Source organism: Lepisosteus oculatus, chromosome 2 (genome assembly GCF_040954835.1).
Source record: "Lepisosteus oculatus isolate fLepOcu1 chromosome 2, fLepOcu1.hap2, whole genome shotgun sequence".
NCBI classification, from domain to species: Eukaryota; Metazoa; Chordata; class Actinopteri; order Semionotiformes; family Lepisosteidae; genus Lepisosteus; species Lepisosteus oculatus.
The window spans coordinates 68639856-68667181 of record NC_090697.1 but is presented as its reverse complement, the minus strand read 5'-3'; the positions used below and the strand labels follow the sequence as shown (position 1 = coordinate 68667181).

Here is a 27326-nt window from a genome sequence, read left to right as displayed (position 1 = left end):
ACCTCTCCCAGCAGCAACCTTAGTTTTTCCCAGGAGGTCTCCCATCCAGGTACTGACCAGGCTCACATCTGCTGAGCTTCAGGGGGCTGCCAGTTGTGAGTTGCTGGGTGATATGACTACTAGCCAAAGTGAGAAGAAAATGTACATTTGACTAAAAATGTATATGTGAGATCATATAATAATATCCACTTTATACATAACAATTTATTATTTCAAGTTAACCTTCTTATAGGTGAAGGTAACAACTTAACCAAAAGTGATAAGAAGTGAATTACACATTTCTGTGGTGAAAATTGGTGCTTTATTGTTTTTGCTGTATGAACTGGCAGAAAAAGTCTTAAAATGCATGTTCAAGCATGTTCATTCTAAAGTATACTAAAACTGACAGAAATGAAAGGTCTTAACTGTATAGTTACCATTGAATGGCAACAATCAGTTCAAGTGCAATGACTTTATTTTCTCTATCTTTGCATTACGACACATGAAGTCTATGTATGCTTTTAAAGCACAAAAAAAATCTATTCTATCTTTAGAAGTTAAAGTAAAAGATTTTCCTCTGGATCTTGAATGTTGGGGGGGGGCTGGTTTCTTCCTCCCATCTCCCCGAACACATGCAGGTTCTGCTTGAGTGGCTGCTCTGCATTGTCACATTGTCACATTGGAGGTTGGGAGTTCTGGAGGGTGGAGGGTTCAAGAATATTTTATACCTGGAGGGGAGGGGGGTTGTTCCCAGTATGACCAGTACTGGCTGAGAAACTGTTAAGAGATAGAACCAGATGGGTTAAATGGGCTGTATGACATCCTTTCTTCCTGCCTTCCATAACACTATAGAATTGTCTCTCATGTTCAGCACTGGCCAAGGATCTAGAATTCATAAAGCTCAGTTCTTACCCCCAGAGCCCCAGAGTCTTTCTGAGTCCTGGGGCCTGATAACAGATAAAGTGCCAAAGGACAGAGAGACACCAGCAAGCACACTGCACACAGTTGTACAGCACCGCCATACTGAGAAGCATCAGCAAGCAAAGAGCTGCAGACATTTGTACCTTCATACTGAGAAACAATAGTCAGCAATGAGCTGCACACAGTTGTACCTTCGTACTGAGAAACATCAGCAAGCAGAGAACTGCAGACATTTGTACCTTAGTACAGAACAAACTTTCAACAAAGAATTCGAGACCTTTGTACAGGTCAAACGTTTTTTTAAAGTGGCAACACAATTAAAGAATTGGCAAGTAATTGAGCATGAGATCAGAGCTTTGCAGTACATTTTGCAGGATTATTTAAAGAGTTAAAGCAGTAAAGTTAGACTTTTTCACTGCTTAAAACCTATTTATTGTTGTCTTCCGACATAGTCAAAATTCAGGTGTTGCTGCTGAAGTTGATATTAGAGACGGGGTTGGCATAGATGTTGGTTTTGGATTCTATCATCTTTGCCTTGGGGATTTGGAACATATCTTCCATTTTGAAGGAGTTGCTGTAAATACAGAGAAGGCAGATTAAATTCTGAAATAAAGAGTATACTTTATACACACATTTTCTACCAAAGTCTACAGTATACAGTATTTTACAGACGAGAAATTACTGAGTCAGGAATTAGACACTGCTGTTGCCATCCCCAGTCATTTAGCATATAATTAGATATGTGAAAAAGCAATAGATTCAGAAACATTTTGATTTAAGACTTGTTTATACATACTATGAATATTTTTTAAAATGTTCAAAACAGCAATGTTCCAGCCAGTAGTTTAAAACATACAGAAATATGCTTAAACCTGACAAGATATCCATTTACAAAAAAAAACCCATCAGTAGGAGTGAAGCCCTTAAATATAAAACACAGCCAGCTTCCCCACAATTTCATTTCCTGTGCGTCCACTAACCTTGGTCTGCTGAGGGTTGGCCGGAAGTACTTGGCTGTCTTGACTGCAAAGATGATGCTAGGAATCAGGAATACAGAGCACCAGCCCAGGCAGTGCCAGAAGGCATTCTGAAACAAAGACATGGGAAAGTGGTCACATAGGGTGACTGTCGCCATCGCAGGCTGCAGAACACATTGTACTGTACTGCAACAGTGCAAGAGTCTCACAAGTCATTCACATTCTCCTGTGCACGTTGCTTTCAAAACTAGAAACACTATGTCTGTTGCAGCCCTGCAAATGCACAGGACACCAGCTCTCACTCCACAAAAAGTATTAGAACAGCATCCGTCACACACTGGCACAGAAGAAATCAAAGGCACTTAATTACCTTTTCAGTAGTTCAGTCAAATTTTAATAGCAATGAAAAAAGCCAACAGATATAAAGGGGACAGCATACTTAATTCCCCTGGCTGAGGAAAAGAGTATGTTGGCTTAAGATCAATGCTGTCACTAGTCCTCTTACTTACGAAGGAATGAGCTAAGGAGGCAGTGGCAAAAGTGAAGTTGGGGTGAAGGGTGGGAAGGCAGAAAGATGCATGCAGAGCTGTGGGCAGCCAATGACTATACACAGGAGAGCGGAAATCTGACAGAATTTGATTTCCTCCAGAATGTCTGTTAAATTATACCATTTGAAATTGTATATCAATTTTACAACTCACTAAACACAGGTACAAGAAAGTGTGACATTAAAAAGGCATATTCATCATTTTTTGACCTTATGTGATGAACATACTCTAGTACAGTTCAAAAGATACACCAGATTCCCAGACAGAAGAGACTGTGCTGTGTCCTGCACCAGGGTAAGGACAGAAAAACACAGTGTCTCTGATGGTACTCACCCAGGGATCAATGATGTTCTCACACAGCACAGTGTATACATTATCCACATAGATGGCCAGTGGCTGGCAGACCAGAATCCTTTTAAGGATCTACAAATGAAAAAAACATTTCCTATCATTCTGATCCTTGAGGTCAATGATCTCCTGAGACTTGCTGACGAAGGTGAGCTCGTAGAAGAACAATTAACATCTGTTTTTTTCCATTTCTTTAACCTTCTGTATTTAAACTAGACATGATGTAAGAAGTGAAGCAAATGGGCCGTAATAGCAAGAGGGTTGAAAACCGAAAAATAGCTGTCACGATCGTTACTCCTCCTCTTAAGGGCGCTCCAGCCCTTCCTTGTTCTGTCCCATTTTCCACACCTGTTCCTTATTCCAGCCCCTCTTTAGTTCCACCTTTAAAGCCAGACGCAGGCGATTGCTCGGGGCTTCTCATTGATTTCCGTGTCGTGAGAGCCCGGGGTCCTGCCGCGTCTGGCTCCGTTATGGTTTTAGTTTCCTGGTCCTGATTCCCTGCCCCGCTGGTCCCGACCCGGTTCTGGTTTTAACTACGGATGGATCCCCTGGTCTTGGACTACACCTCCCGTCTTGGATTCCGCCTCTGGATTTACCCTTGGATTGTTCCCCCTGGATTCACTCCCCCCGGACACTAGCACTGCATGGACACGCCCCCCTGTCTCCTGACCGACTCCTGCATGATATTTTTCCCTATTGTTTCTTCACCTTTTGGATTGTGTCGCCCGCATAGGGCCCGGAAAGAACTGTTCCTGACAATAGCATTTGTGTGAAGGTAGGTACTGTATAGCATTGTGGGGGAAGAGTGACTGTACTTGTTAATCTCAGTTGTATCACTGTTAACCAATATATATCTTATTTACTACTTACTGATTTACCTAGCTGATACTACATACATATGTATATAAGAATTCCTTATACTTATTTTGTGCTTTTCTGGACACTGCATTCAAAGAGCTTTACAGGTAATGGAGACTTTCCTCCACCATCACCACTGTGTAGCCTCCACTTGGATGTTGCAATGGCAACCATAGTGCACCAGTACACTCCTCACACACCAGCTATCAGTGGGGAGGAGAAGCCAGTTCAGAGATGGGGATTATTAGGAGGCCATGATTGGTAAAGGCCAAGTAGAAATTTAGCTAGGACACCAGGGTAACACCCATACTCTTTAAAAAGAAACAATCCTGGGGATTTTTAATGACCACAGAGAGTCAGGACCTCAGTTTTACATCTCGTCTGAAGGACGGCACCTTTTTACAGTATAGCGTCCCCATCAATATACTGGGGCATTAGGACCCACACAGACCGCAGGGTTAGCATCCCCTGCTGGCCCCACTAACACCACTTCCAGCAGCAACCTTAGTTGTTCCCTGGAGGTCTCCCATCCAGGTACTGACCAGGCTCACACCTGCTGGGCTTCAGTGGGCTGCCAATTGTAAGTTGCAGGGTGATATGGCTGATACCATAAATCATACACTTGCAACTATTCACACAGCTGGGTATTTTTAGTGGAACAGCTCAGGTGAAGAACTTAGCTCAAGGCTGCAATAGCAGTGTCTCACCTGGGATTTGAACCCACAACCTCCCGATGATAAGCCAAGAACACTAACCACACAGCTGCCCATATCTGATGACCAATATTTCATTACGCTACCTCGTCTGGCTGGTAAGGGTTTGTTAAAAAGCTGTCCTTGATATACTTGATATCAAATGGCCGTGGAAAAGTCTAACAAAAAACACAAGGTCTGCATCTAAGAGCCGCTGTTAGGTTGATTTTTAATTGAACACCGAGGTATGACACATCTCCAAGAAGAGGTAGTTTGAAGATTTCAGTTAGTGTACAATGAATGTCTGATCTCAATCTTGGTTCATCTGACACATGAGCTTGCTTTATGGTTCTGCCTATGATTTGTTATGATTGGTTTACATATTTCTGAAGAAAGTGGATTCTTTCAAATCTTATGCTAAAGGCAACGGCTGGTAAGTTTTGCTAAGGTTTACTTTGTGTGTTCAATTTGTTTTGAAGTCGTGAAATTCCTGGTGAAAAAAGAATAGAGGCACAGGTCAGGAAGTGAAAAGTGCACCGAGACTCATTGCCTCAGGGAAAAGAAACCGATCTGTTCTGCGCATCATCTTGCATCACTATAAACAGCTACCAAACATGAAGCAGAAAAACCCTAAAAATCATTTAGGCTTGTTTTCTTCTGTGATACAAACAAATGAGATCAACAGAGCATGGTAGAGAAAATCAGAAAGCCCACTTGGAGAACTCCTCTAATCTGCCACCACACAGTAGGTATTGTTACAGCTTTAGGTGACTGAGAAGTGTCTCTTAGATTTCAGATTAAGTTGTGACACTTGGAAGGGTAAACACTTCATATTTTAGAGGAAAGAGGATGTTTGCTGAGGTCTGGGGGGAGTCCCTTGAGCAGGAACAATTGTAAAGCTTAACATAGTGTACCTAGGTAAGTTGTGGGTTAATGATTGCAAAGGAGCAGGGCAGAAACAAACAATATAAGGTCACATTAAGAGTACAAGGAGGGGGAAGAAAGGAGAAGCAGGCAACAAGGAGAAGAGAGAGGAGTCCAGAGGAGTTGGGACTTGAAGCTTTCACCAGGCGAGAGCCCCTGCTTCATGATCATCCAAATCAAACCTGACTGGAGCTCAGTATTTGAAACTTGTTAGAGAGAGCCTGCTATTCTGTGTTTAGGGAACTTGTGTTTCCTGAGTAAAACATACCTCAGTTAGAAACGTCTTTCCTGCTTAGGGTGCATTTTTATGGATAGGGATATAGGCTCCCATTTATTTTGTTGCATCTGGGGTGCAGAGAGAGAGATTTAACTGCAGGTTGCTTTGTATTTAGTTAGAAGGCAGCTCATCTCTTATGTAGGCGTATTAAGAGTTTAATGCTAAGTAGCAGTGTGGGGTTTTCTGGATGACCAGAATGTTAGGCCTCTGAAATGCCTTGTTTGTAAATACTGTACATAGATTAACTTGTGTATTGTATGTTTTGTTGTGTGCCATATAGTTTGTGTCTTGTCATTGCAATAAATATTTGTTGAACCACGTGTGCCTGGATTATTACTCCTCTCAACATTTATTCTCTGTGCCAGAGAATAAAGAATTCATGTGCCTCTAATTATACGAGCCACTTGGGTATATTGGTAGAAATCACTTACAAGTTGGGGGTTATGAATAAGTATTTCACTTATTGACTAAACTGCTCGGTCAATTGCTGATTTTTACCAGTTTCGTAACCCCCCATTTGTAACAGTATGTTACATGTGCTCCTATTTATATCAACTTACTTGATATAAATATAGTGATATAAAATTATTACTATTAGGGGTGATATAAAATTAATGCCCAATATAAACAGTAATCATAAATATTTCAACGATATAAAAGTCACATACCCATGATTGTTTTGTTCCACATCTTCACTTTCTTGAAGAACATTCAGAGCTATTCGCAGATCTACACACTTTCTAATCCCTGGTAACTAATAGCCAGCATGGACTTCAACAAGAAATTGAATATTACAACTGACTGAAATTGTAATGTTTAAGTTTGTTATTCCCCTATTATTCCAGGAGATTGTATATTTCTGCAATAATCTTCTCTCTCTGCATTTAAGTACAACACTGTCCAATCTTCATGGTTATCATTAACAATTATTTAGTAATTATATTTAAAGCATTTTGATGGTTTAAGGAGCTAATGATTTAAAAATGTCTGGTTTTCTGCTGCAGTCTAAACACATACTAGTAAGTTAATTGGTACTGGTGTGAGTGTGTGTGTGTTTGTGTCTGTGTGTCAACCCAGTGATGGACTGGTGTCCGGTTTAGGCTGTATCTTGCCTTGTGCCCATTGCTTGCCAGGATCTCTCATGGCACTGTATCGGATAAAGCTGTTTGAAAATGGATGTGTGTATGATTTTAAAATAATTCCCAAAACACAGAGAATCGCAACCCCTAACAGCTGGAGTTTGTACAACACAGTGGATTTTCTGTTTTGAAGCACACAATCTCAGTACCCACCATCTGCTTTGCCCACATCAGATACTGCTGGAAATAGTCTATTCCTCTGTCCAAGATGCACTGGGCATGCTGCAAGAAACACAGCACAACTGTATTGGTCTAATAGCAACTTCACACAGGAGCAATTACTGTATAATGTTATGTTTAACATAAAAACTAAACTATGCTGAATTTTATTTTAGTACGTGCATTTAGAAAAATTACTTAAAATGTCTGCCATGTTAACAAAGTCTTCATTTCTTTGAGAAAAGGATCCATTGGGAGTGTACTTGAAAGAACAGAAAGTATATTGCATCTTTTATAGCCCAAATTAGAAAAAAAACTATTTTTGTGGCCATGATTTGTTAATTTGTGCCTCCCAGCTATACATTAAAAATTGCAAGGCTGTAAAAAAACTTACATTTTGCACAATCAAAGGCACTGTTGAGTTGATTTTATTCTGAGTGTCGTTGATACTCTGCAGGGCATTGTCGATATTCCTCTGGAAGAGACAGATTAGTTTAAAATTGTTTTGTCTGAATGATCAGAATAAACTTTTAAATTCTTTAGCTATACTAAACATTGTGCAGTAATGTTTCCTTGCTTTACTAATCATGCTTTGAAATATAGGTGTGCTTCCTTACTCCCTGGCATCAGGACCAAGGTTTAATTACATCAGCAATGATTTGAAAACCCTTAGAATCAAAGGCACTGTACACAGAGAGGGAGAATAAAAAGTAAAAGCTGTACCTGGAGGTCTTTACTGATATAAGATAATGCATCAACACTTGCATTCAACCTTTCCTGTGAAAACAAGGAACAAAATTTCCCTAGTCAAAATTAAAATTATATGAACAAAAGAACACAGAAATGGTTACAAACTAGATGAGCCGATTCAGCCCAGCTAGCTTGTTTGGTAGTAAGCAGCTAATTGATCTAAGGATCTTGTCCAGGTGTTTTTTCGAAGGAAGCAAGATTACCAGCTTCCGGGGTAGCTTGTTCCATTCTCCTACAACTCTTTGGGTAAAGAAGCACCTCCCATTGTCAGCCTAGTTTTAAATGTCTCTTCAAAAAGAGCTCTCTAGGAGAGGAATCAATACCGAGCAGCGAGTTTAGGTGGTTTAAATAGAGCTGTGTGCCGCATGGTATAGCGTGTGCTGATGGATTAACATTTAATTATTATTAACCCATTGCTGGTACTGGTCAGCTCTCTTGTGGGCTGATCTCTGCTGGCTGGCAGTCGTGACACTGTGGACATAGTAGCAATATGCAGTATTAAGCTACCAATATTTGTTATGGCTTCTTAAATGATCAAACTATTTAACGCTGCTCTGACTGCTACTATTGTCCTGATTAATCCAGGATTTAACAATTTTGCATGGAACTGGATTGAAATGAACCACACTAGGTTGCTGGGAGGTTTATACGAATTTAATTTACTTTGAATTCAAAGTGATGGGGGGGTGGAGGGGGGTGATGAGGCTCTACTTATGTAATTTAAAATCTGTTTGATTTTAAGGAAATGTCAGCTAAGAAGGCGACATCACAGAAACCAATGAGGAACATCTGAATTGGGTGCATCCCTGCCATTCACTAAGGTTTAAAAACTCTGCTCCTTTTGGTTTGCACTAGGTCAAATGTTCTAATTCCCCCATCTTGGACTATGGTCACATGTTGTTTACAAATGATCTCTAAAGCTGTTCTTGGATAAGCTGAAGTCTTACACCATTCTGCCTCCAGCTTTATCGCTGGTACCCCCAGTACATCGTAATGATCTTTGTTTTTAGATTGATTGACTCTGTAAGCCTACTAGATAACTGCTTCACTGGTTAAGATAATTTACACATTTTCAACATCTTGCGCTTATGATACATATCGAATGTTTGGTTTTCTGGTCAGAATAAGGCTTATCTTGGAGTGCTGCAATAGTGTGGGTTGTTAGGGATTGATCATGGAGAGCTGTTATAACATAAAAACAAACTAACAGGTTACAGACCAGAAGAGGGCTTTTGTCCATTTGCAGGTCATTTGGTTGATGGGAGATAATTGATCTGAGCATCTCAACTAGCTGTAGTTTTGAACGCAGCCTTAGTATAGACTTGTTTTGTTCCATTCTTACACAGCTCTTTGTTTAAATACATACCTCATTTTGTCCTGTTCCCTGTGTACACAAGACCCTCATCTCGTTACACTATCCTTGTGAAAAGTGTAGAGGGTTACATTTTATGTTCAGATACCTAAAATAAAGCTCAGTGAAAAGAACATGACAAAAACACCACCTCACCTGATTTGCACAAGGGTCATAGTCGTTATGTAGTTGGATAAAGTTTTTCCAGAGTGGGCAAAACAATATTAAAATTAATTATTCAACATGCAATGGGGACTTACTGCATCTTTCTCCTGCTGTCTCACTGTTGTGTTGTGCAGGACTCTGATACTGATAGACTCGTTTTCCAGCTTTTGCTTACTGCTGTCCGTCTGAAAAAACACTGTGTTTCAGACAGTGCTACACATTGTGCTCCAGTCTACCACAATGTACAGGACTAAAGCACAATGTAGCAGAGTGAGAAAACCTCTAGGCTTGCATGGAAGTAACCACCTCAGGCAGGATAAGACAGACTGGTCTACTAATCCTTAAGAGATCATAAAAGGAAAAAGATGAAAGGAGAAGAAATACCCTAAATTGTTTAATTAAAACTGTTGCAATGCTACTTAATGAATTGTCATTGCTTTTTTATTTTTCAAGAGTCAGTTTTCCTGTTTTTGATAGATGTGATATGGGTAGGACGGTTCAGCTACGGTAAATTGTACTGCACACCATCGATACACCATCGACAAAGAAAAGAAGGAGAAAAAGCAACCCACTTTTCATAAACCCACTTTCAGCTGCAGAACATGCAGGAAAGGAAGACAGAGAGCAGAGGGATTAACACTGCGTCTAGATGTTCACTCACCTGCAGCTGGGCTGTTTGATTCAACAAGTCTGCAAATCCCAGCAGGTCTGTCTTCACCACCGGCCTGCTCAGCTGCAGGGAGAGTTCAAAGCACAGCAAAGCTGAGTGAGCCTCACACTCACACAGCATTCAGACAGGCAGAGTCAGCCATCTCTCATGAATCTGATTCCTGGTGTAAAGAACAGCTGCTGTATATCTCTAAATGTGACAGTCATGGTTGGTAAAAACAGGGCGGAAGCAGTAATAAAGAAGCAGCAAAAACACTTCTTTCGAACTCTTTTACACGATGGTGAGAAAACAGCAGAGGTCCTGTAACACATTTCCACCCTACCTGTGATTTCAGGAGAGTAAAGTTGATTTTATCGGCGCCGCTGTCTTTAAAATCTTCAAAGCTTTTTTTGTCTTCATCAGACAGCAACCTCAGTTCACTGAGATCCACGGACAGGTTCAGGACCTGATTCTTCAAGTCCCCTGAGTACTGCAAGACGGAGGAGGCCAGGGGCAGGGTAAGAGAGGAAGGAATCAGAAAAGAAATAAAGAGGAGGAGTAACAGAAACTTTGGAACAAAAGAGTTTTTATTACACAATTAATACATAAGATCTTAATTAATAAGATAATTCATGAGCAGAAAAAGATATAGCAGGTAAAGTTGTGATGTTATAGGATTGCTATTCATTTTTTTTAAATGAGAAAGGGACACCCTCTGCTGGACACAGCTGGTACATGTAAAAAATCCAATTACCTTGTCAATACTGAGGATATCGTTAAAATCCAAGATCTGACTGTGGTGCAGGTAGTCATACATTGACTGCCCCTCCTCACAGGTCCTGCAACAAACAAAAGCGATCTCTCAGCCTCCTGGCACAAAGGTATTTATCAGTGACATATCTGTAAAGCATGAATGAAAATGTAATCTACTGGTTTTTGTGCATATATCACCAAGCCCAAAACCAAAGGCACAGACACAGCCATGGGTGCCGAATAAAGAAAATGGAATCTGCAGGATAATGTAGCCTCTCTCCTTTTCTGTAATGTTCTTGTTCTTATGCAGTAGGGAAAGAAAGACCATATATGTTTGCCTTTTTACTGCAGACAATCTAGAATGGTTATACTAATATTATATACAGTATACACATACACATTATATATATATACACCCTGTATGCTTGAAATAATAATAATGACAAACTTTGCAGTGTAAATTCAGAGAACCTCACATGTAAAATTTAGAGAAACTGAAGTTAGTTCCCAGGATCTCGCTGATATTCAGTCCCACCGGTAGCAGGTTTTGTGAGCTGTCCAGAAACTGGTGCAAAGAGAGTACAGGAGACAGGTCAGCACAGACGGAGATTATTTCTCCACAACAAGCAATAAATTAATTGACAAAGAGAAATAAAGAGGAAAAGAGAGAATGCTGTCATTTTTTAGTTAGGTAGAGCAAAAAAACATTTTCAAATCCCCCGTTAAGCAAAAGGCACTGTCCAACACATATTGAAAACACATACTGAATTCCAGAGACACAGTTACTGATACTTGTAAAATAAAAGACCAGTTTAACCAGGTTCACTGCTCTTGGAAAGAGGTCTCCTTGCCTATATTGAAACAGCCCTTTGGACAGGTAATAGACTTATCTTTAAAACTCCAGCAGCTACTGTATATGTCTCTACAACTCACAACTGGCAACCCACTGAAGCTCAGCAGGTGTCGACCTGACCAGTACCTGGATGGGAGACCTCCTGGGAAAACTAAGGTTGCTGCTAGAAGAGGTGTTAGTGGGACCAGTAGGGGTGTTCACCCTGTGGTCTGTGTAGGACCTAATGCCCCAGTATAGTGACAGGGGCACTATACTGTAAAAAAGACCCTGTCCTTCAGATGAGACATAAAACTGAAGTCCTGACTCTCTGTCACTACAAATCCCAGGCAGGTTCTCGAAAAGAGTAGGAATGTTACCCTGGTGTTTTGGCCAAATGTCCCCCTGGCCTTTATGTATCATGGCCTCCTAATAATCCCCATCTATGAATTGGCTTTAGCACTCTTTTCTCCTCCCCAGTGATAGTACGTATGGCTGCCGTCGCATCATCCAGGTGGGGCTACACATTGGTGGTGGTGGAGGGGAGTCCCCCCATTATTTCTAAAGCGCATGGCGTGGAGTGTCCAGAAAAGTGTGATGTAAGTGCAAGGATTATTATTTATTTAAAACTCCAAAGACATTTCCAGAGAAAAGGAATGGGAAAGATTACTACCCAAGAGCAAACAAAGCCACAAACAAAAGCAAACAAAGATATTAGGTTAAATTACTGCAAAGATCTCCTTGTTGTGCCAGCTCCTGCAGCCCAAGGTATAGACGTTCCCTCCCACCACAAAGGTGACGAAAACCGTTAGCATAAACAGCCAGGAGAAGATGAAGCTGAAACCAACCCCCCTACAAAGAAACAAAGCCGGATAAAGACACAGCTTTAGTGAATGCGTGGCAGTTCCAGCACAGTGTAAACTGTTTATAGGGCAGGGAGACTGTTGCAAGGAAACTTTGCAGAAAATGTATGTGACATTTAGGCTATAAGGTATAGTGTTATCACATACTGTATGGAAGTCTGTCGAACTAAGAGGTTCATTCTAAATACATCCTGATCCTAAAACATGTGCTTCTCTAAAACTGATTCATGGTAAGTGAGAGAAGGGTTTTGAAATATATACAGGTAAGCTGCTTGTGAACGTCAGATTGGCAGAAACAATTTTAAAGGAACAGGTAAAGTTTATTCTTTCCTGAAAAGAGAAAAGAAACACAACGTTTCGGCTGTGGATCCTTCTTCAGATGTGATCCTTCACGCTGTGTTTTTTTTCCTTCTCTTTTCAACATGGAATAAACCTTTCCTTGTTCCTTTGCAGCCTACACATGCTGACGCAGCTCCCCATTTAAACATCAGAAATAATGTCTCGTCTTTCTATTATCCAAAGAGGCCTTTTCCTAACAGATTAAACCTCAAAACTTCATTAACTGCTGTGACTTCCTGCATCCACACAGCTTGATGCACAGCAGCTGTGCTGATGGCATAGGACTCTCAATGCGAAATCTAGAATGGGAGTTCAAGAATCAAGGTCACACATAGAAACCAGCAGGTTCCCAGCTATCTGATAATGTAGTTACAGTTTGATTTTGCAATACGTCATGTGTGTATATGCTGAAGTGCTGTGAAGGCACAGCTGGTCCAAACAAAATGTCCACTTTGTCTGGACCACATTCCCCAGAAGCCTTTGAGGAACGAACTGCTGTTGCCATCAGTCACCTGATCAGTTTCAGGGAGATGATTGGTTAAGAGATTACTTAAACTGCTGAAAGCAGGTTTTTTTCTGGTGGTGGTGGTGGTAGTCAGTCAGTCAGTCAGTCAGTCAGTCAGTCAGTCAGTCAGTCAGTCAGTCAGTCAGTCAGTCAGTCAGTCAGTCAGTCAGTCAGTCAGTCAGTCAGTCAGTCAGTCAGTCAGTCAGTCAGTCTAATGTCTGGAGTTGGAAGTCAGAACAGCTATGTGAAAGACCACTGGAGTGCAGAAGGACTGAACTAGACCTACAAACAAAGGAGCTGTGAGTGCTTGAATGTAAGAAATCTGTGTGAATGAGAGATTTGTTTTGTTTTGTGAAGAAGCAAGACACTGAGTCCTGCATGGAACTAAGTCTGTGTGACTTTAAAAGTTGTTTGTATATGAACCTGGTAAGCAGCTCAACCACCTGGTGGGTTAGTTCGGAAAAATACACAAGTTAACAGCTTAAAGAAGATCTAGGCTTTTGTTTGGTTTGTGGAGGTTGGTTGATTCCTTGCTTGTTAAAATAAGGAGTGTTGTTTCTGAACCCTAGAGCTGGTGTCTGTTGTCCTGGGCCTGCCTATGTTAAGAGACTTTGTTATAATGCCCCATCAGGCATCACAATATATACATAAAGTAGAATGCCAATGGATCCTATGTTTTCATTGAGGATTTTCTAAACATGATAAGCATGCCCCTCACATGATGCTGAAGAGAAGTGAGGAGACAGTGGGGTCCTTACGCCATGAGTAGGTTGGCACCAGTGCTTGCCAAGCAGCTCTCGTGGTAATCTTGCTGGCGAGAGCTGACCCCGGCAATCCCAAATGCCAGGCCCAGAACATTGAGCACCACGATGAACAGGATCACGCAGCAGAGTGCAATGACCACAGCCCACCTGCAAGAACCAAGAGACTGAATCACTGGTGGCAACTCAAAGCAGCCTGAAGGGTCTTCTGAGTGTGTATGTGGTGGGATGGGGACAAAGCTGCAGACTTCATTGCAGCTGGACTTGTAAGCTCTGCAGAATTTATGCAGTGGGACTCATGAAACCAATAAGTGAAGGTAGACTGCTGGACAGTTTGCATTCCCTTTGTAAGTGTTATATTGCCTCTGTGGTTAGGTGGTATTGTTTAGTGCTAGATGCCTATTAACAAAGATCAGGTTATTTTTGTTTGTAATAGCTGTCTCTTCTTCACAACAGGACTAAAGGTGTGGCTGTCCCCCATCCTGACTTGCATCCCTAATCATGTAATGTAATAATGTAATGAGCCACAGCTGGCACAATGTTGTACAGCTTTACCTGTAAAAGTCATATCGCTTGACCTCTTTTCCATATGATGCAATGGGGTTCTGGATATTAGTGATCTGCTGAGAGATGGACGCCAGGGAGGGGAACTGCTCACTGCTCTGCATGATAGACTTCTGAATATCATCCAGAAAGAGTATTACAGCTGTGAGGATAGAGCAATGTGAACAGTGTTACCCAATTGGCAATGGGATTCTTAAAAGACATGCTGGGGTGTTGTTTTGTGTTTACTCAAGTTGAAATTGTTTGCCAGCTTTGGGAAGACAACCAGGGATCGAAAAAGCCTCCTAACACATAGACCAAGCGAAACAGATACGGATTATCACAAATCTGCACAAGAAACATGGCACTGAAAACTGAGGGGATCCTGCAGGAATTCTGTTATTTGAAATCTATTTTTTATGAACCTAAGAAAGGTTACAAAAGAGAGGAGGATATTTGATACCATGCAGATTGGATGGTAATTACTAGTAATTGAACCAAGAGTCTCAAAAAGTCCTTTATTTTAAAGGAACAGGGGGGCTGGCATCAAAGAGGATTTTTTATGTTGAAAACAAGAAATGTAATGACAGTAAGCATCTGATCAAAGTACTTACCATCTACTTTCTTAGTGGTTTGATTTCTACACATCTGCGGAATATCATGGAAGGTTTTATTTCCCTGAAACAAAGATTACAGAGATGTTTTTATTTTCGCAGTATAAGTCTTGCACTTAATCATTGCACTTTTTATAAAACTCTGCACAGCACTCTGGAGGGAGACCATTTGTAGACTGTAGATTTTTGAGAAGGAAGTAATGTTTTTTATATGATTTACTATATATAGAGAAATACAGTCCTAAAACCCTTTGAAGAACAAAGTATCCATAGCTTTAATCCTTGTTCCATACTATAGTATTGTATAATCAGACTGATAGTTTAATACTTACAAGCATCTTGCATCCTGAAGGCAAGTGCATAATATTTTACACAAATCTGAATATCATTTGCCAAACTTGGGTCGGTGCAAGCTTTACCATCTGGACTGTTGTATGTTGGATCTTTTAGCTCTAAAGTTTGGCTGTGGTCACCTGCTCCAGCTCACCTTTTCAACCAGGTTTGTCAGGTTGGCTGTTGGCATACTCTTCAGCTCTTTCTCCACACTGGGAATCTACAGCAATTCATAGAACACAGCTGTAATAACAGTACCTGCTCGCACAGTTATAAAATCCAACAAAATGTGCTTGCTCATCTGATTCTTCGAGGAGCAGCCCATGCCCAGAGTACAGAGTGCAGGATGGTAGGAGGTAGGAGGCCACTGTTTTGAATCTAATCTGTGTAGCTTGTAAGAGGACACTTGTAGCTTCAGTAAATTGGTCCAGTGGCTTCATTACCACAACTAGATTCATGCTACTCTTCTCAGTCTGATATTTAAGCACATATACTGGATTAAGGAGTGTGAAGAGGTGATCAGCTTGGAATGTACATGCCACACGGGCTTTCATTTAGTTAGGTCAAGGCAAAATGAATTGAATTGTTCAATTAATGCCTTGATCATTGGATACACAAATAGGAAAATGCTGTATTGTATTGTGAAGTTTGAATAATCAATTGAACAAATGCAATCTGAAGAAAGATCTCAACCAAAACTGGATCTAAAATGTCATTAGAGGGAAAAATTGATTAAGGATAGATTTAATATAAGTCTTAACCATTCTGAAAGCAATGGCTTCTTAAGAGCAAGCATGCCCATCTAGTCCAATATATTTGATGGCAGCTGGGGCTAGGTCAGTATCGGCTTGTTCACCTCACTGTAGTTTGCATCAATCTGCAGTTTCCCCACATAAGGAGACAGAGCCGAACAGTTTCTGCAGTTCTTCATTATGGCTTGCAATGCTTCCTGATGCTGTTTCAGCCCAGAGACCAGCGAGATCTGACGAGACTGGAGGGTGGCTGTTGTCTCATTTATGGATTGCAGAAGCTCTGTTACATGCACTGCCTCTGTGAGAGGAAAGAATAAAAAAAGATACAACATCATAGTACCATGACCACGAATACACGAATAAGTACAATAGAAGTGAGCTAACTCATATTCCACATTTCTTTTGGCCACCCACAAAATACCTCTATAAAAATCTCAACATTGAAATTTAAGACTAGTTTGACACCTGCTAATTGCTTTCCAGCTCTGACCAGGTTGGGGAGTTTCTCCATTTACAGGAATAAGTGTGAATGAATTATTTGTGTATTAATCCTTAAAGCTTCCTCAAATTACGTAATTTAAGACTTAGTGGGAGAGACAGATCTTCCAATCCTTTGAAACAGGTGGGAGGGGGTGTTGCTTTCTTAATGCATTGTTGTCATTATTTAGAAACTAAAGAACATGTCTGAAATTGCTAAGCAGTCCCAGGCTTTGAATAGTTCAATGTGTTCTGTACAGTTCAAATACAAATGAAGTTTAAATGTATTATTGTGCTCATTGTATTATGATAATACCCACCTAAATTGCACAATGGTGGTTTTTATTGGAATAGCTTATGTATTTGGTTCACTAATGAAGTACATCCCAAAAGACTAATACACTTGTTTTTTTTATCTTTTTGCACGTTCTTAGATGTTTTTTTCTCTCTCTTGTTGGTGTCAGAATTTTATATATATATTCCTTACATTATATAATGTGCAGCATTCCCTTTTATGCATAACTGGTAATAAATAGGGAAATATTAAAAAGTTCAGAATAACTGCTGGTAATGGATAACTAATGTCATACATCTATCCAGGGAAGGTATTTAAAAGAGCACATTGTAGCGGCAATGCTTATTAGTAAGATGGAATTAAGTGTTGCGTGTGATGGACACACAGAGGCCATTCCATGTGTTTTCTTACTGATAAGGAACCATCAAAGAATGGGGATGCGGCTAAACAGTCACGATCAATGGCCATTCCTGGTGCCTAACTGTCCATGAGATTCTCGGGAACGTCTGGATTGCGGTCCTAGGGTCAGAGTTCATTGCTACTCAACCAATCAGGTTCGTGGGTCCCGAATGCCCGCCAAACTCTCGACCAATCAGCAGCCATATTGTCTCTAGTTAAAAAGGCGCGCACAGGCCTCAGACCAGGCTCCTCCGTCCCCTCTGGCGCTCTCTCTGACTTAATCACGTGACTGCTGGCACTGTTGTCTGAGTGTGGAACTTTGTTCCAAGCGCCGAGCCAGGGGGAAGCCCGTACGTTAAGATGGAATTCTTCTTTAGAAGCCTGCAGCACAGACCTCGTGAATGCTAGCAAACCGCCATGGACGCCCGCCTGATCGACAGAAGCGTTACGGTTGGATCCTTGGCGACAACTCAATCCTTGTCTTCAGTTTCCCCTCCCCCCAAAACAGCAGCTTGCTCGGACCCGCGGTTCAGCCCAGACGCTGACTAGAGGAGGTCCTGTGGGAGCAGTGTTGTCTAGCATGTCACAGCAGCAGCTATTTCTCCTTCTTCCCACGACTCGGAGCTACACCAGGACTGGGAGCTACAGCAGGATTTGAAATGCAAATCCGCGTCTGGATCAGTAACCCAATATTCTACATTGCCTCTCGAGAATTCAATTGTTATCTCAACACGGGTTGACATCAAGTTGATCCGTATGAGTAAATGTATTGACTTATGAGTATTGAATGTAGAATCTGTATTAATGAGACTGATTAACGATATGGTATACTGGAGCATATTCCTTGTTTGTATCTCTTGTGATATTCTACAATACCTTGGTAACCCTCACAGTAAGATCTGCCCTCTGTATCCAGGCTACCTGATATAGTTTTATATGCACAGTTTTATGTATTACTGTATTCCGTGTGTGTATGCATTGCTGATTTTTATGACAAATGATCCTCGAATCCTCGACATAAAAGAGTCAACTCATAATTTACTGTTACAATTAATAAATTGTTCCAGTAAGTTCACAAAACCCCTACAACATATCTGTACATGTGTATACTATTTTTTAGATTTTAGTTGCTGCCTTCCAGTCATTTCCACTGAGGAAAACTGGCTTTACCAGATTATAAACTGTTGGGTTTATGTGGAATTAATACAAGAGATAGTTGTAACAGAAATATGTAACAGAAATAAATATATAAACTGTTTTAACAGTCTCACTATTTTGGTTATATGAGAGGGAGTTGGTGAAAAGGATTCCCTGGGATTCTGATTTTTGGCTTGTTATTCGGACATAGAGGAATTACTTACTATTCTCCTCTAATCCTGTTAACATCAGTCACACTAATGCATCACTACATTTGTCTTGGTACATACTGTATATCTTTATACGTGTGTATTATTTTTGTAATATCGATTGCTTAGATGTAAACTAAAGCACTACTTCATCAGACCAGACCATATGTGCGGTATAACTAGGCCAAATTCCAACATCACACAGACACAGACGTATCCATCAGGGCCCCAGAGTTCTAGTGGTGTCAATGGAAGTCTATTAAAAAGAAACCTAGCAGTGGATTGATTACCTTGTGCTGAAATGGACAGCTCCCTCGTTGCATTATAGGCTGAGCTTTCAAGAGACAAGATGATGGCATTTCCAATTTGATCACCAACACCTGGAAAAGGTCAAACACATGAACCAACAGGGAAGAGAATAACAGCATTTTAGGCTGGCAAATAGCAAATACAGTACAGAACAGTAACCATCTGAGCATATATAGAAACAAAAAGGTTACCTTTTAATTCTTCTATTATTTTTTTCTCAGGGACAGTATACTCTTTGGCAATAAATCTGATTTTCTGTGAAAGAGAAATGAATCAATTCATTAGATCACCAAGAAGAAATTTTCATTTCACACATTTCTGGCATTACTGTACTCTAAAATACATCGAAACCAGGGATCTGAAGTCCCTGTTTTCTGATTCATGAAGGCAGCTTTTAACAGAATTTCGGAAATCAATTTCATAACAATCAACTCTATTTAACCTTAGGACCTTAAAAGAACCTCTGATAACTCTAATTTAGTGCTTTTTGAAAGGAAATTAAATGGTGTCTAATTTTTCATATGTGCTTAAATTGGTAGTTCAATATCTTCATTTGATGTTTTGTTGTGTGTGATGCTGGGTTTCATTTACTGTATGTATATATTTATATTCAGTGTATGAAATATACCATAAGAACTTCTCCTGAATGACAGCCCTTTATGAAATACCTTAATGTTTCTTAAAGCGTTCTTCAGGATTCTTACCTCAATGACTCTTAATGAACCAGATGAATTGTATATATTTAATTTCTGCGTATTGTTTGCCTTTTCTGCTTACAGTATTTTATGTTTTTATCTTTTAAATCCTCCAAGAGAGATATGCCTCTTTCTACTATTTCATTTGGGCAAAACTGTAATGAAGGGCTTAAATTAGGAATGGGTTAAATATGTAAAGCAAAATAATATTTTCCAGTTATTATAATTGTAAAAAACAGTTAAATAATAACTAGATTAGTTTATTTTTGGTTCAAATGAAAGCAGGTGCTCAACAAGTCAGCATCTAGAATAAGTCAACCCCAAATTTCAAAGAGCACCTCCTGGGTTTGTAACAGAACCATGGCAGTAAAAGACTATAAAATAAGCCAAAACTGAAGGACTGCTGTTTTTTGCACTTTGTGCATTTACTGTTGGTATAATAAAACTGCAGAAACAAAAAGGATTATATTGTAATCCAACACCTTCATTTCCCCTGACTCTTGACGATTGAATCATTTACAGTAAATTCTGCGGTTAGAATTGTTTACTTCTGCTATCTATAGTGATAAGCTTTTTTTTTTCTTTTCAAAATGCTGTATCGAGCGGAATTAGTAACCTTTCAGGATGATAGCTCATGAGACTCTTTTGTTAAAAGCTGCTTCCTTATTCCCGTGAAATAATTATTGCAAAAAGAGATGTTAACTCTACTACGGCAGTTCAGTGTTAAGCAATCAGTGGCCTGGTTTTTTGTTCAAATCAATGCTTGAAAGCTTGTTTAAAACATTCAGTACAGCTGTTTCCACATGATGCTAAAAGACATGTAGAAATCCTAACCACACCATTGGTATATAACCTCAGATAGCAAAGAAAATCATTGCTCAGAATAAAGGGGTTATTCATATGTGAAACCAGAGCCACAGAATTAGAAATAATCTAAAACCGTTTCCCAATAAGGGCCAAATTCCCAACAGGTTCTAATGGGATTAATAGCAATTAACTACAACATGATAAACATTAGGGATTCACCAACGAAAAAAAGAAGCATGTGATAATCTGTGATGCTCACCCAGGAGATACGCATGCAACTGTACAGGTGCTAAATGCATCGTAATGTAGGCAAATAATGTAATGTAGTGAAATAATAAAAGTAAGGAGGGTGAAATGATATGCGTGGTATTCACATGTACAGTTGATTCCCTACAATGTTTGCCTTCTACTCGTCTTACGGGAAACACATTCATTTTTTCGCTTCTCATTTTGGAAAAGAGGTGAACAGGTCAGTAGGAGGTTCAGAGTTTTGCCAGGGTCATGTGAGTGCCCACTCCACCCTGACTGGGCATAATGGATTCAAGCCAGCAGCCCTGCTCAGCCCTAAACCCATAAACCCATGTTCCCCAGCCTCACAGACGCCAAGACCCCACGCCATGTCCTGACCTCGGGAAGAGAGGAGAGAAGCTCTGCCATGTCCTTCAGATCGGAGATGACAGACTGCACCCCAGGGTCCACATTCTCTGTCACTCTGCCATTGGCAATGAAAGCCAGGATCACCCCCGCCCTGCGCGAACACAAAAATATAGATCCCACACAGCACAACATCCATCAAGACCAAGAGCAGTTTTGGTTTGACTTGCAAATTCATTTTGCCGGAAACATCGGCTTGGGGTTCATAACTACAGCCCATTTCAGCATGAGGACAATAATGGGGACTGACTGGGATTGAGGTCAGGGCAACAGTAAATGGACTGAAACCGGGATCTGGGAAAAACCCTTGATGACACAGATAAGAGTCTGAGTAACAGTGAGGCAGGGCAGGCAGACTCCATTTCCAGTACAGCCACTGCCATTTGACAGCAAGTCTCAAAGGACCAAAGAATTAAGTGCTCTCACCTAGGTACCGAATAAAACACAAGAAATCGAAACGATTGCATTCGTTTTCAGTCATGGTATCACTGGAATCATTGAAACATGTTTCACAGAGAGTGATTAAAGGACAGACAGTATTCCAAAGTGACAGGATAGATGGAAGGGATAGAACACTATACTATAGCATTCAGGGACAGGAAATTATCCTAGAGGAATCAAGGTCTCAGAATCTATGTGGGGCAGATTCAGGAAGTGGTTACAATGGGTGATATTAATTTTCCCCACACAGGTTGGAAAAAACCCATCAGAGACACAACAGCAGCTGAAAACGGAATCGTTAAACATGGTTAAAACATTGCTTCTTCTCTTATTTTGTCCAGACATCTACTATATGTCAAATCAGGTGTTTTACCAATTATGCTTAAGATAAAAGATGTTATTCTTAACACAATTTTTCCAAGGGTCACTTCCAAATAGACAGGGTTAGTACCCATGGAGTAGAAAATTGCTAATCCATTAATAAGAAGAAAACCTAAACGAAGTAATAACAGACCAATAACAGACCAGGCAGTTTTACTTCCATTACTTGTACAGTAAAGGATCTAATAATTAGAGCTAAATTAAATTATCTGTATGATAGTAAGGGTCTAGGGCATAGCTAATGTGAATGTAGCAAAGAGAGGTCTTGCTGAAATAACACATTAAAGTTCTTTGAACAAGCAACAGCAGGAATGGATACAAATACAGCATCAGATATGGTAATAAATACATTTTCAAAGAATGTACAGTAGTTCCCAACACTTGACAGACTTCGCACAATTATATGAAACTGGCATAAACACAAACTAGAAGATCAGAAACACTGAGCTTGAAGTGCTACCAATTAAAAAGATTTTGGTATTTATGTACTGTATATACAAGCAAACTGTGAGTTGCGTAGTTAAACTGTGTAGAATTGAAAGCAAGGAATGTTATGATAACATTTTACAACTATCTAGCAAGTTCTAATTTAGAGTATGGTGTAAATAATTCTGATCACCACGTTACAGAAAAGAAGATTCTAGTGCTGCACTAGAATCTGTCCAGGGAGGAGCAACCCATAACATTCCTGGGACTGACAGGCTCAAACACTGCAATTAAATATTTTAAGTCTTGAGCAAGAAGACTAGAATGCTCAAAGAAACTAACACGGTCAACCTTAAGGAGTTCTTCAGGATCAACACAACTCTCTGAAATTATGGGAAAGTGCATTTAAACTGTTACCAAGAGGAAACTTTCCTACACTAAGGGTTGGGAGCTTGTTTCAGACTCTCACATCTGTCAAAGTGGACACCCTGACCTCTTTCAGAAAATATCTGGATGAGCACCTTAGATCACTAAACCTCTAGCTCACCTGCTCTAGAGGCACAGTAAAGCTACAGGAATGTGTGGGATGAAGTAAAATTCTAGACAGAAAACAATTTAAAGCATCAGACAGAACCCACTTGCAGTACTCTTGTTTTCTTTATTTCGATTCAAAATATTGTCTTGACGAAGAACTTTTAATTTACTTTTGCATGAAGCAGAAGGTATTAAAGGCATTACTGCTCCAATTTGTTGCACAAACTAAGGATTTATTCCGCTGAATCAGCCTAAAAGGTATAGTGTAAGAACAGGTGTGAAATCCTTACTTTCATATAAAGGAGAAATTAATTGGCTCTTTACTTGAAACTGCACCTGAAATTCCTATTGAAAGTGACCGGCCCTGTCTTGCGTGTTTAGTTACTGGTGGAGCTGAGAGCGTCCACGCTGTGCAACTGAGGATGGCTGAAAGGGAGACTTACAGGATGATGATTGTGATAGCACCCAGACAAGTTGCCAGTGTGTTGCGATGGCAGCTCAGGGATTGTTGATTATGCTTGACCTTCCCTCCGCAGTTTCCACAGCAACGGCAGCAGGCGAAGATCACGCCCACCAGGGGCATGAGCAACACATAGAGGACAGCAATGATGAGGCACACAATGTATCCAGCCTCATAGCGTGCCACCTGGACAGACAGGCACACAAGCAGTCAGACCGCACCACACCCACTGCATAGACTGTAAACAGGACGATCACAAGGGATGTCAGAAGACATTCCGCAATTGAAATCCCCTTAAAACGGCTGATGTTCATGTGGCATAAAAAAAACACAGAGGGAAAAGGGTGGGTCTGCTTCACTGAGTAAGACCATGGTCAAAATCTCTGTTACCCGCATAAATTCAGATCTGCCATATTATTTAAAAAATCATACATTGAAGAAGGGCATCAGGACAACCTGTGTGGTTTGTGATATTGCTGTGTCACTTGTAAACTAAGCATGTTGTGGGTTCTTTATTAATGAAAGTGATGCACAACATTTATCTGCCTGTGAATGACCCTAATGATAATGTTTCTGAAATACACCTACAGTGCTCTTGGTCAGATGACAGTGTTAAAATCAATGGAAGTTGTCATTTGACTAGCACAAAAAAAAAAGCTTCCGTTGTGAATTCTATGGGACATAACTAAATACATTAGAAGTAAAAAAATATTGGCTTAAGAAAGGGTGGAGCTGATCATCTTCTGCACACTGACTAGTGACCAGGAACGTTTGTGCTTGTCTTCTTTGTTGTTAATTCTTCCTCCTTTTTTAAAATAACCTGCTCTGTGCATCACCTGATTTGATTTCTCCCACAGGGAAGTAATTATGGGTCTTTGTTACACCTGGCTGAATCGTTCACTGTTGCTGGAAAGGGGAAGTTACAGGTCAGCACGCTTCCACCAGATTGCAGGAACCACAGCAGGTAAATGCAAAGTCTCTTTAGCAAAATAATTCATGTCTTTCTTACTGCAGACGAATGACCACATAGCTTTTGGGTAGGAGGCATTACCACTCCAATTTCTCAAATTGACAAAAGATTGAATCCCCTGAAATAAGCTGAAATTTAATTTATAAGAACAAGAGAAAGAACAATTTATAACAAAGATCCTTATTTTTAGATAAATAATCAACTAAGAGGCTGTAAGCCTGTCTTTCATGATAAGGCTAAAGTATTGATTGTTTTCCACGAGCTTTGATGGAATATTATTTATTTTTAAATTCCCAGCTTTTAAAATATTTTTCTTCCACTAAAAATCTCAATTAGAAATTTGAATTAAGTTAAAACTGAATTGGAAATTTAATTTTACATACAAAAGTCATTCGTTCTTTATCCTTTTAGACCATTTTAAAGTGTTTTTACCACTTTTGTAAGTTGCAAACTGAGAGACCAATGAAGTGAAGCAATCTGAGAGCTTTAACCAGTTATATTTTTTTTCATTACTGTGCAAATACCAGTCCTTGGGAAATAAAAACCAGACAGCTCATGCTATATTCAGTCATTGCACCAGTAAAAAAAAACTTTAAAATGTCGCTTAAAATCCCTCCTGGAGGTAACAGCATGTGGTTAAAATTCTCTTTGATCACCTGTTCAAAGTACCCTGGTATTGAAATTCACAAGCCATGCTTTTCATTTCTTGAAGTTGCACAGCACATTGGGATCAAAGGCACTGCCCTGAACTACCGTCTGTTCAGCTATGTAGCATCTGACTTTGTTGGAGCACCTGTCCTCACAGAGGGATGACACCCTGACTGGGCAAATATCAGAGGGTTAACTAAAATTCCTCTTCTTTATATTTCCTAGCCAAATATTTAAAATAAATAAAGGCGAGGCTGAAATCATTTGGTTAACAGAGCTCGGACGTATATTTCATTTCAGCAAAGGGCATTTAATATTTGAATCCCTTACCTTTGCTGGTTCAATGTGTTTCTCCAAGGCAGCTCTCAGTAGGTCTGAAACACAGTTTGTCACGCTTAGAATTTTGTCACCTTTCAAAGAGTGCACCCTCTTTGTCACCTTCCTAAATAAACCTCAGTATTATATGGAAATGCTTATGTGTCAAAAGCCAGCACAGGAGTTTTAGTATCTGTTGCTTTAGAGAGGGCCCGCTGGCCGTTTCCACTTTCCGAGGAAAAAGGCTGAGATTTTTTGTGTACTCCGTGCTGAAAAGAGAAGAAAGAAACCACAACGTTTCAGCTGTGGAGCCTCCTTCAGGCGTGAGAAAGACTTTGCTTACTGCCCTGACTTTCTTACACCTGAAGGAGGCTCCACGGCTGAAAATGCTGTGTTTTCTTTCTTCTCTTTTCAGCATGGAATAAACCTACTACCTGTTCCTTTGCAGCCTACGTGTGCTGACGCAGCTACAGTATCCCCCTGACATTTTTTGTGACCACCAATGTTAAAATAAAAGTTTTCAAGTGAGAGGATGCTATTTGATCTGTCTAGCTTGTTTGAGTTTTAGTGGCCAACTGATGTGAGGATCCCCACCAGCCGTTTGTTGAAGGATATCAGGGTATCAGCTTTGACCACTTGGCTGGGTGGCGCAGGGGCTGGAACCTATCCCAGCCAGCAGCAAGCGCAAACCAGGTGGGACACCAATCCATTGCAGGGCACACACACGCTTACACCAGGGACAATGTTCCCAGACGCCCATGAACCTACCAGTATATCTGTGGACTCGGGGAGAAAACCAGAACACCTAAAGGAAACCCATGCAAACACAAGGAGAACATACAAACTCCACACAGATGGCACCCCAGGTCTGGAACTGAACCCAGGACCCCAGTGCTGACCACTGTGCTTCTGTGCCTCCCATGTACAAGGTACAGCTGCTTTAAATAGAAAAGATGACAGTATGCATGGCAGCTCAGACAAGTACAAAAGACACACAGGATCTACGATGTTTAAGATGTAATTTCTACACAGTCTCTTGCGACATTCATCTACAGCGGTAAATGAACCTACTAGAACCCAGTCAAAGAAAATCCTCACGCTGTTCTTCACTGAGAATACCTCCAGGGTGGAGTAATGTACTTCTTTTGTGTAAATCTAGATCCAAAGAAAAAAAAAGACTTACCTTTGGGAAAGGAATTAGGCTGCACCGCATCCAGAAACAGGTGAACAAAGCTGTAAAGCTGCGTCAGCGAACCGGCAGTATTCGGTGTCCGTTTTGGTTCGTGTTTGTCTATGGTGCCGAACTGGAGAGCGACAGAACTATTCGAACAGCTCTGGATCCGAACCGCACTGGACCAAGCGCACACCGCTATAAGACACACCACTCCACCTCGCCAAAGCGCCTTCATCGTCTAACCACGGCGTGGCTGTGAAAGGTTATTTTATAAAGCTTTAAACAATTATATGAATTTATGTTTAGATATAATTTAAAACGGGTTCAGATTTAAACAAGACGTCGATGCGAATTCGAGTAAAGGGATAAAAACTCCTGCTAGACCGCAGTTCTTAAAAAAAAAAACTTCACAAAAAAAAAAATAACCGTAAGGTGAATCCTTACGGACTTCTCAGGAGCGCAGATCTTCCCAAAAGTAATATGCTGTATGTATCAATATCTCTTTATTTCCACACGTATTTTTGTAAACGTGTGTTGTTGTTGTTTTTTACGATTTCTGCGTTGTTTAATTTAAAGTGTACTTTCGAACAGGAGAACGTTATCACCTTGCTCTGCAGTTTACCAGTCTCTTAGGGTTAGTTCTTGTTTGGTAAGTTGCTTGCGTTTGTGTACCACCATCCCGTCCGTTGACCGCATTATTGCGCTTGAGTACTGTCCGCGCGTCAGGGCGGCGCACTGCGAATGAATCAACCGGTTTTACAAGTAATTACTATTGTCTGTTAGCAACAGCTGAAGCAGCGGAAATAGAACAAAATACACAGTATGTCCTCTTATCTTAAGTCAACTTAAAATAGTTGGAAGGTCTGTATTTATCCTTCTTATAAAAGTTAACCTACAGTATTAGTAGTAATGATAAACCAGCAGTGTGCATTCTATTTAGTTTGATTTCTTGGTGATCTCCTCCCA

The 27326-nt window shown here is 40.4% G+C and overlaps 1 protein-coding gene across 3 annotated transcripts; it reads right to left on the bottom strand.

The window, feature by feature from the left end:
- Positions 1-278: 278 nt before the first annotated feature.
- LOC107077348 (prominin-2) lies at positions 279-27326 on the bottom strand. Of its 3 annotated transcripts, none has more exons than XM_015347022.2 (24): positions 27257-27326; positions 26370-27095; positions 25202-25245; positions 23237-23439; positions 20985-21105; positions 19047-19110; positions 18837-18926; positions 16134-16327; positions 15432-15497; positions 14945-15008; positions 14343-14493; positions 13785-13937; positions 12048-12171; positions 10967-11055; positions 10492-10576; positions 10081-10227; positions 9750-9821; positions 9184-9273; positions 7546-7599; positions 7217-7297; positions 6817-6885; positions 2759-2848; positions 1881-1987; positions 279-1474 (listed from the first exon to the last, which is right to left on the bottom strand). In XM_015347022.2, the coding sequence occupies exons 2-24, from the start codon at positions 26593-26595 to the stop codon at positions 1360-1362; spliced, it is 2499 nt and encodes an 832-aa protein (XP_015202508.2). In that variant the 5' UTR covers positions 26596-27095; positions 27257-27326; the 3' UTR covers positions 279-1359. The 3 variants fall into 3 exon arrangements, with proteins under 3 accessions (XP_015202508.2, XP_015202565.2, XP_015202437.2); XM_015347079.2 differs by having other exon boundaries at positions 26370-26613; positions 26966-27314; XM_015346951.2 differs by having other exon boundaries at positions 26370-27314.

What these genes read in the sequence shown, in the direction of transcription:
- LOC107077348 (XM_015347022.2), bottom strand. Translation starts at nt 26,595, where the DNA reads ATGAAGGCGCTTTGGCGAGGTGGAGTGGTGTGTCTTATAGCGGTGTGC. An exon ending in AACACATTGAACCAGCAAAG is followed by an intron (nt 23,440 to 25,201) that starts GTAAGGGATTCA and finishes CTGTCTGTCCAG; the next exon opens with GTGGCACGCTATGAGGCTGG. An exon ending in ATCAAACAGCCCAGCTGCAG is followed by an intron (nt 9,274 to 9,749) that starts GTGAGTGAACAT and finishes GTGTTTTTTCAG; the next exon opens with ACGGACAGCAGTAAGCAAAA.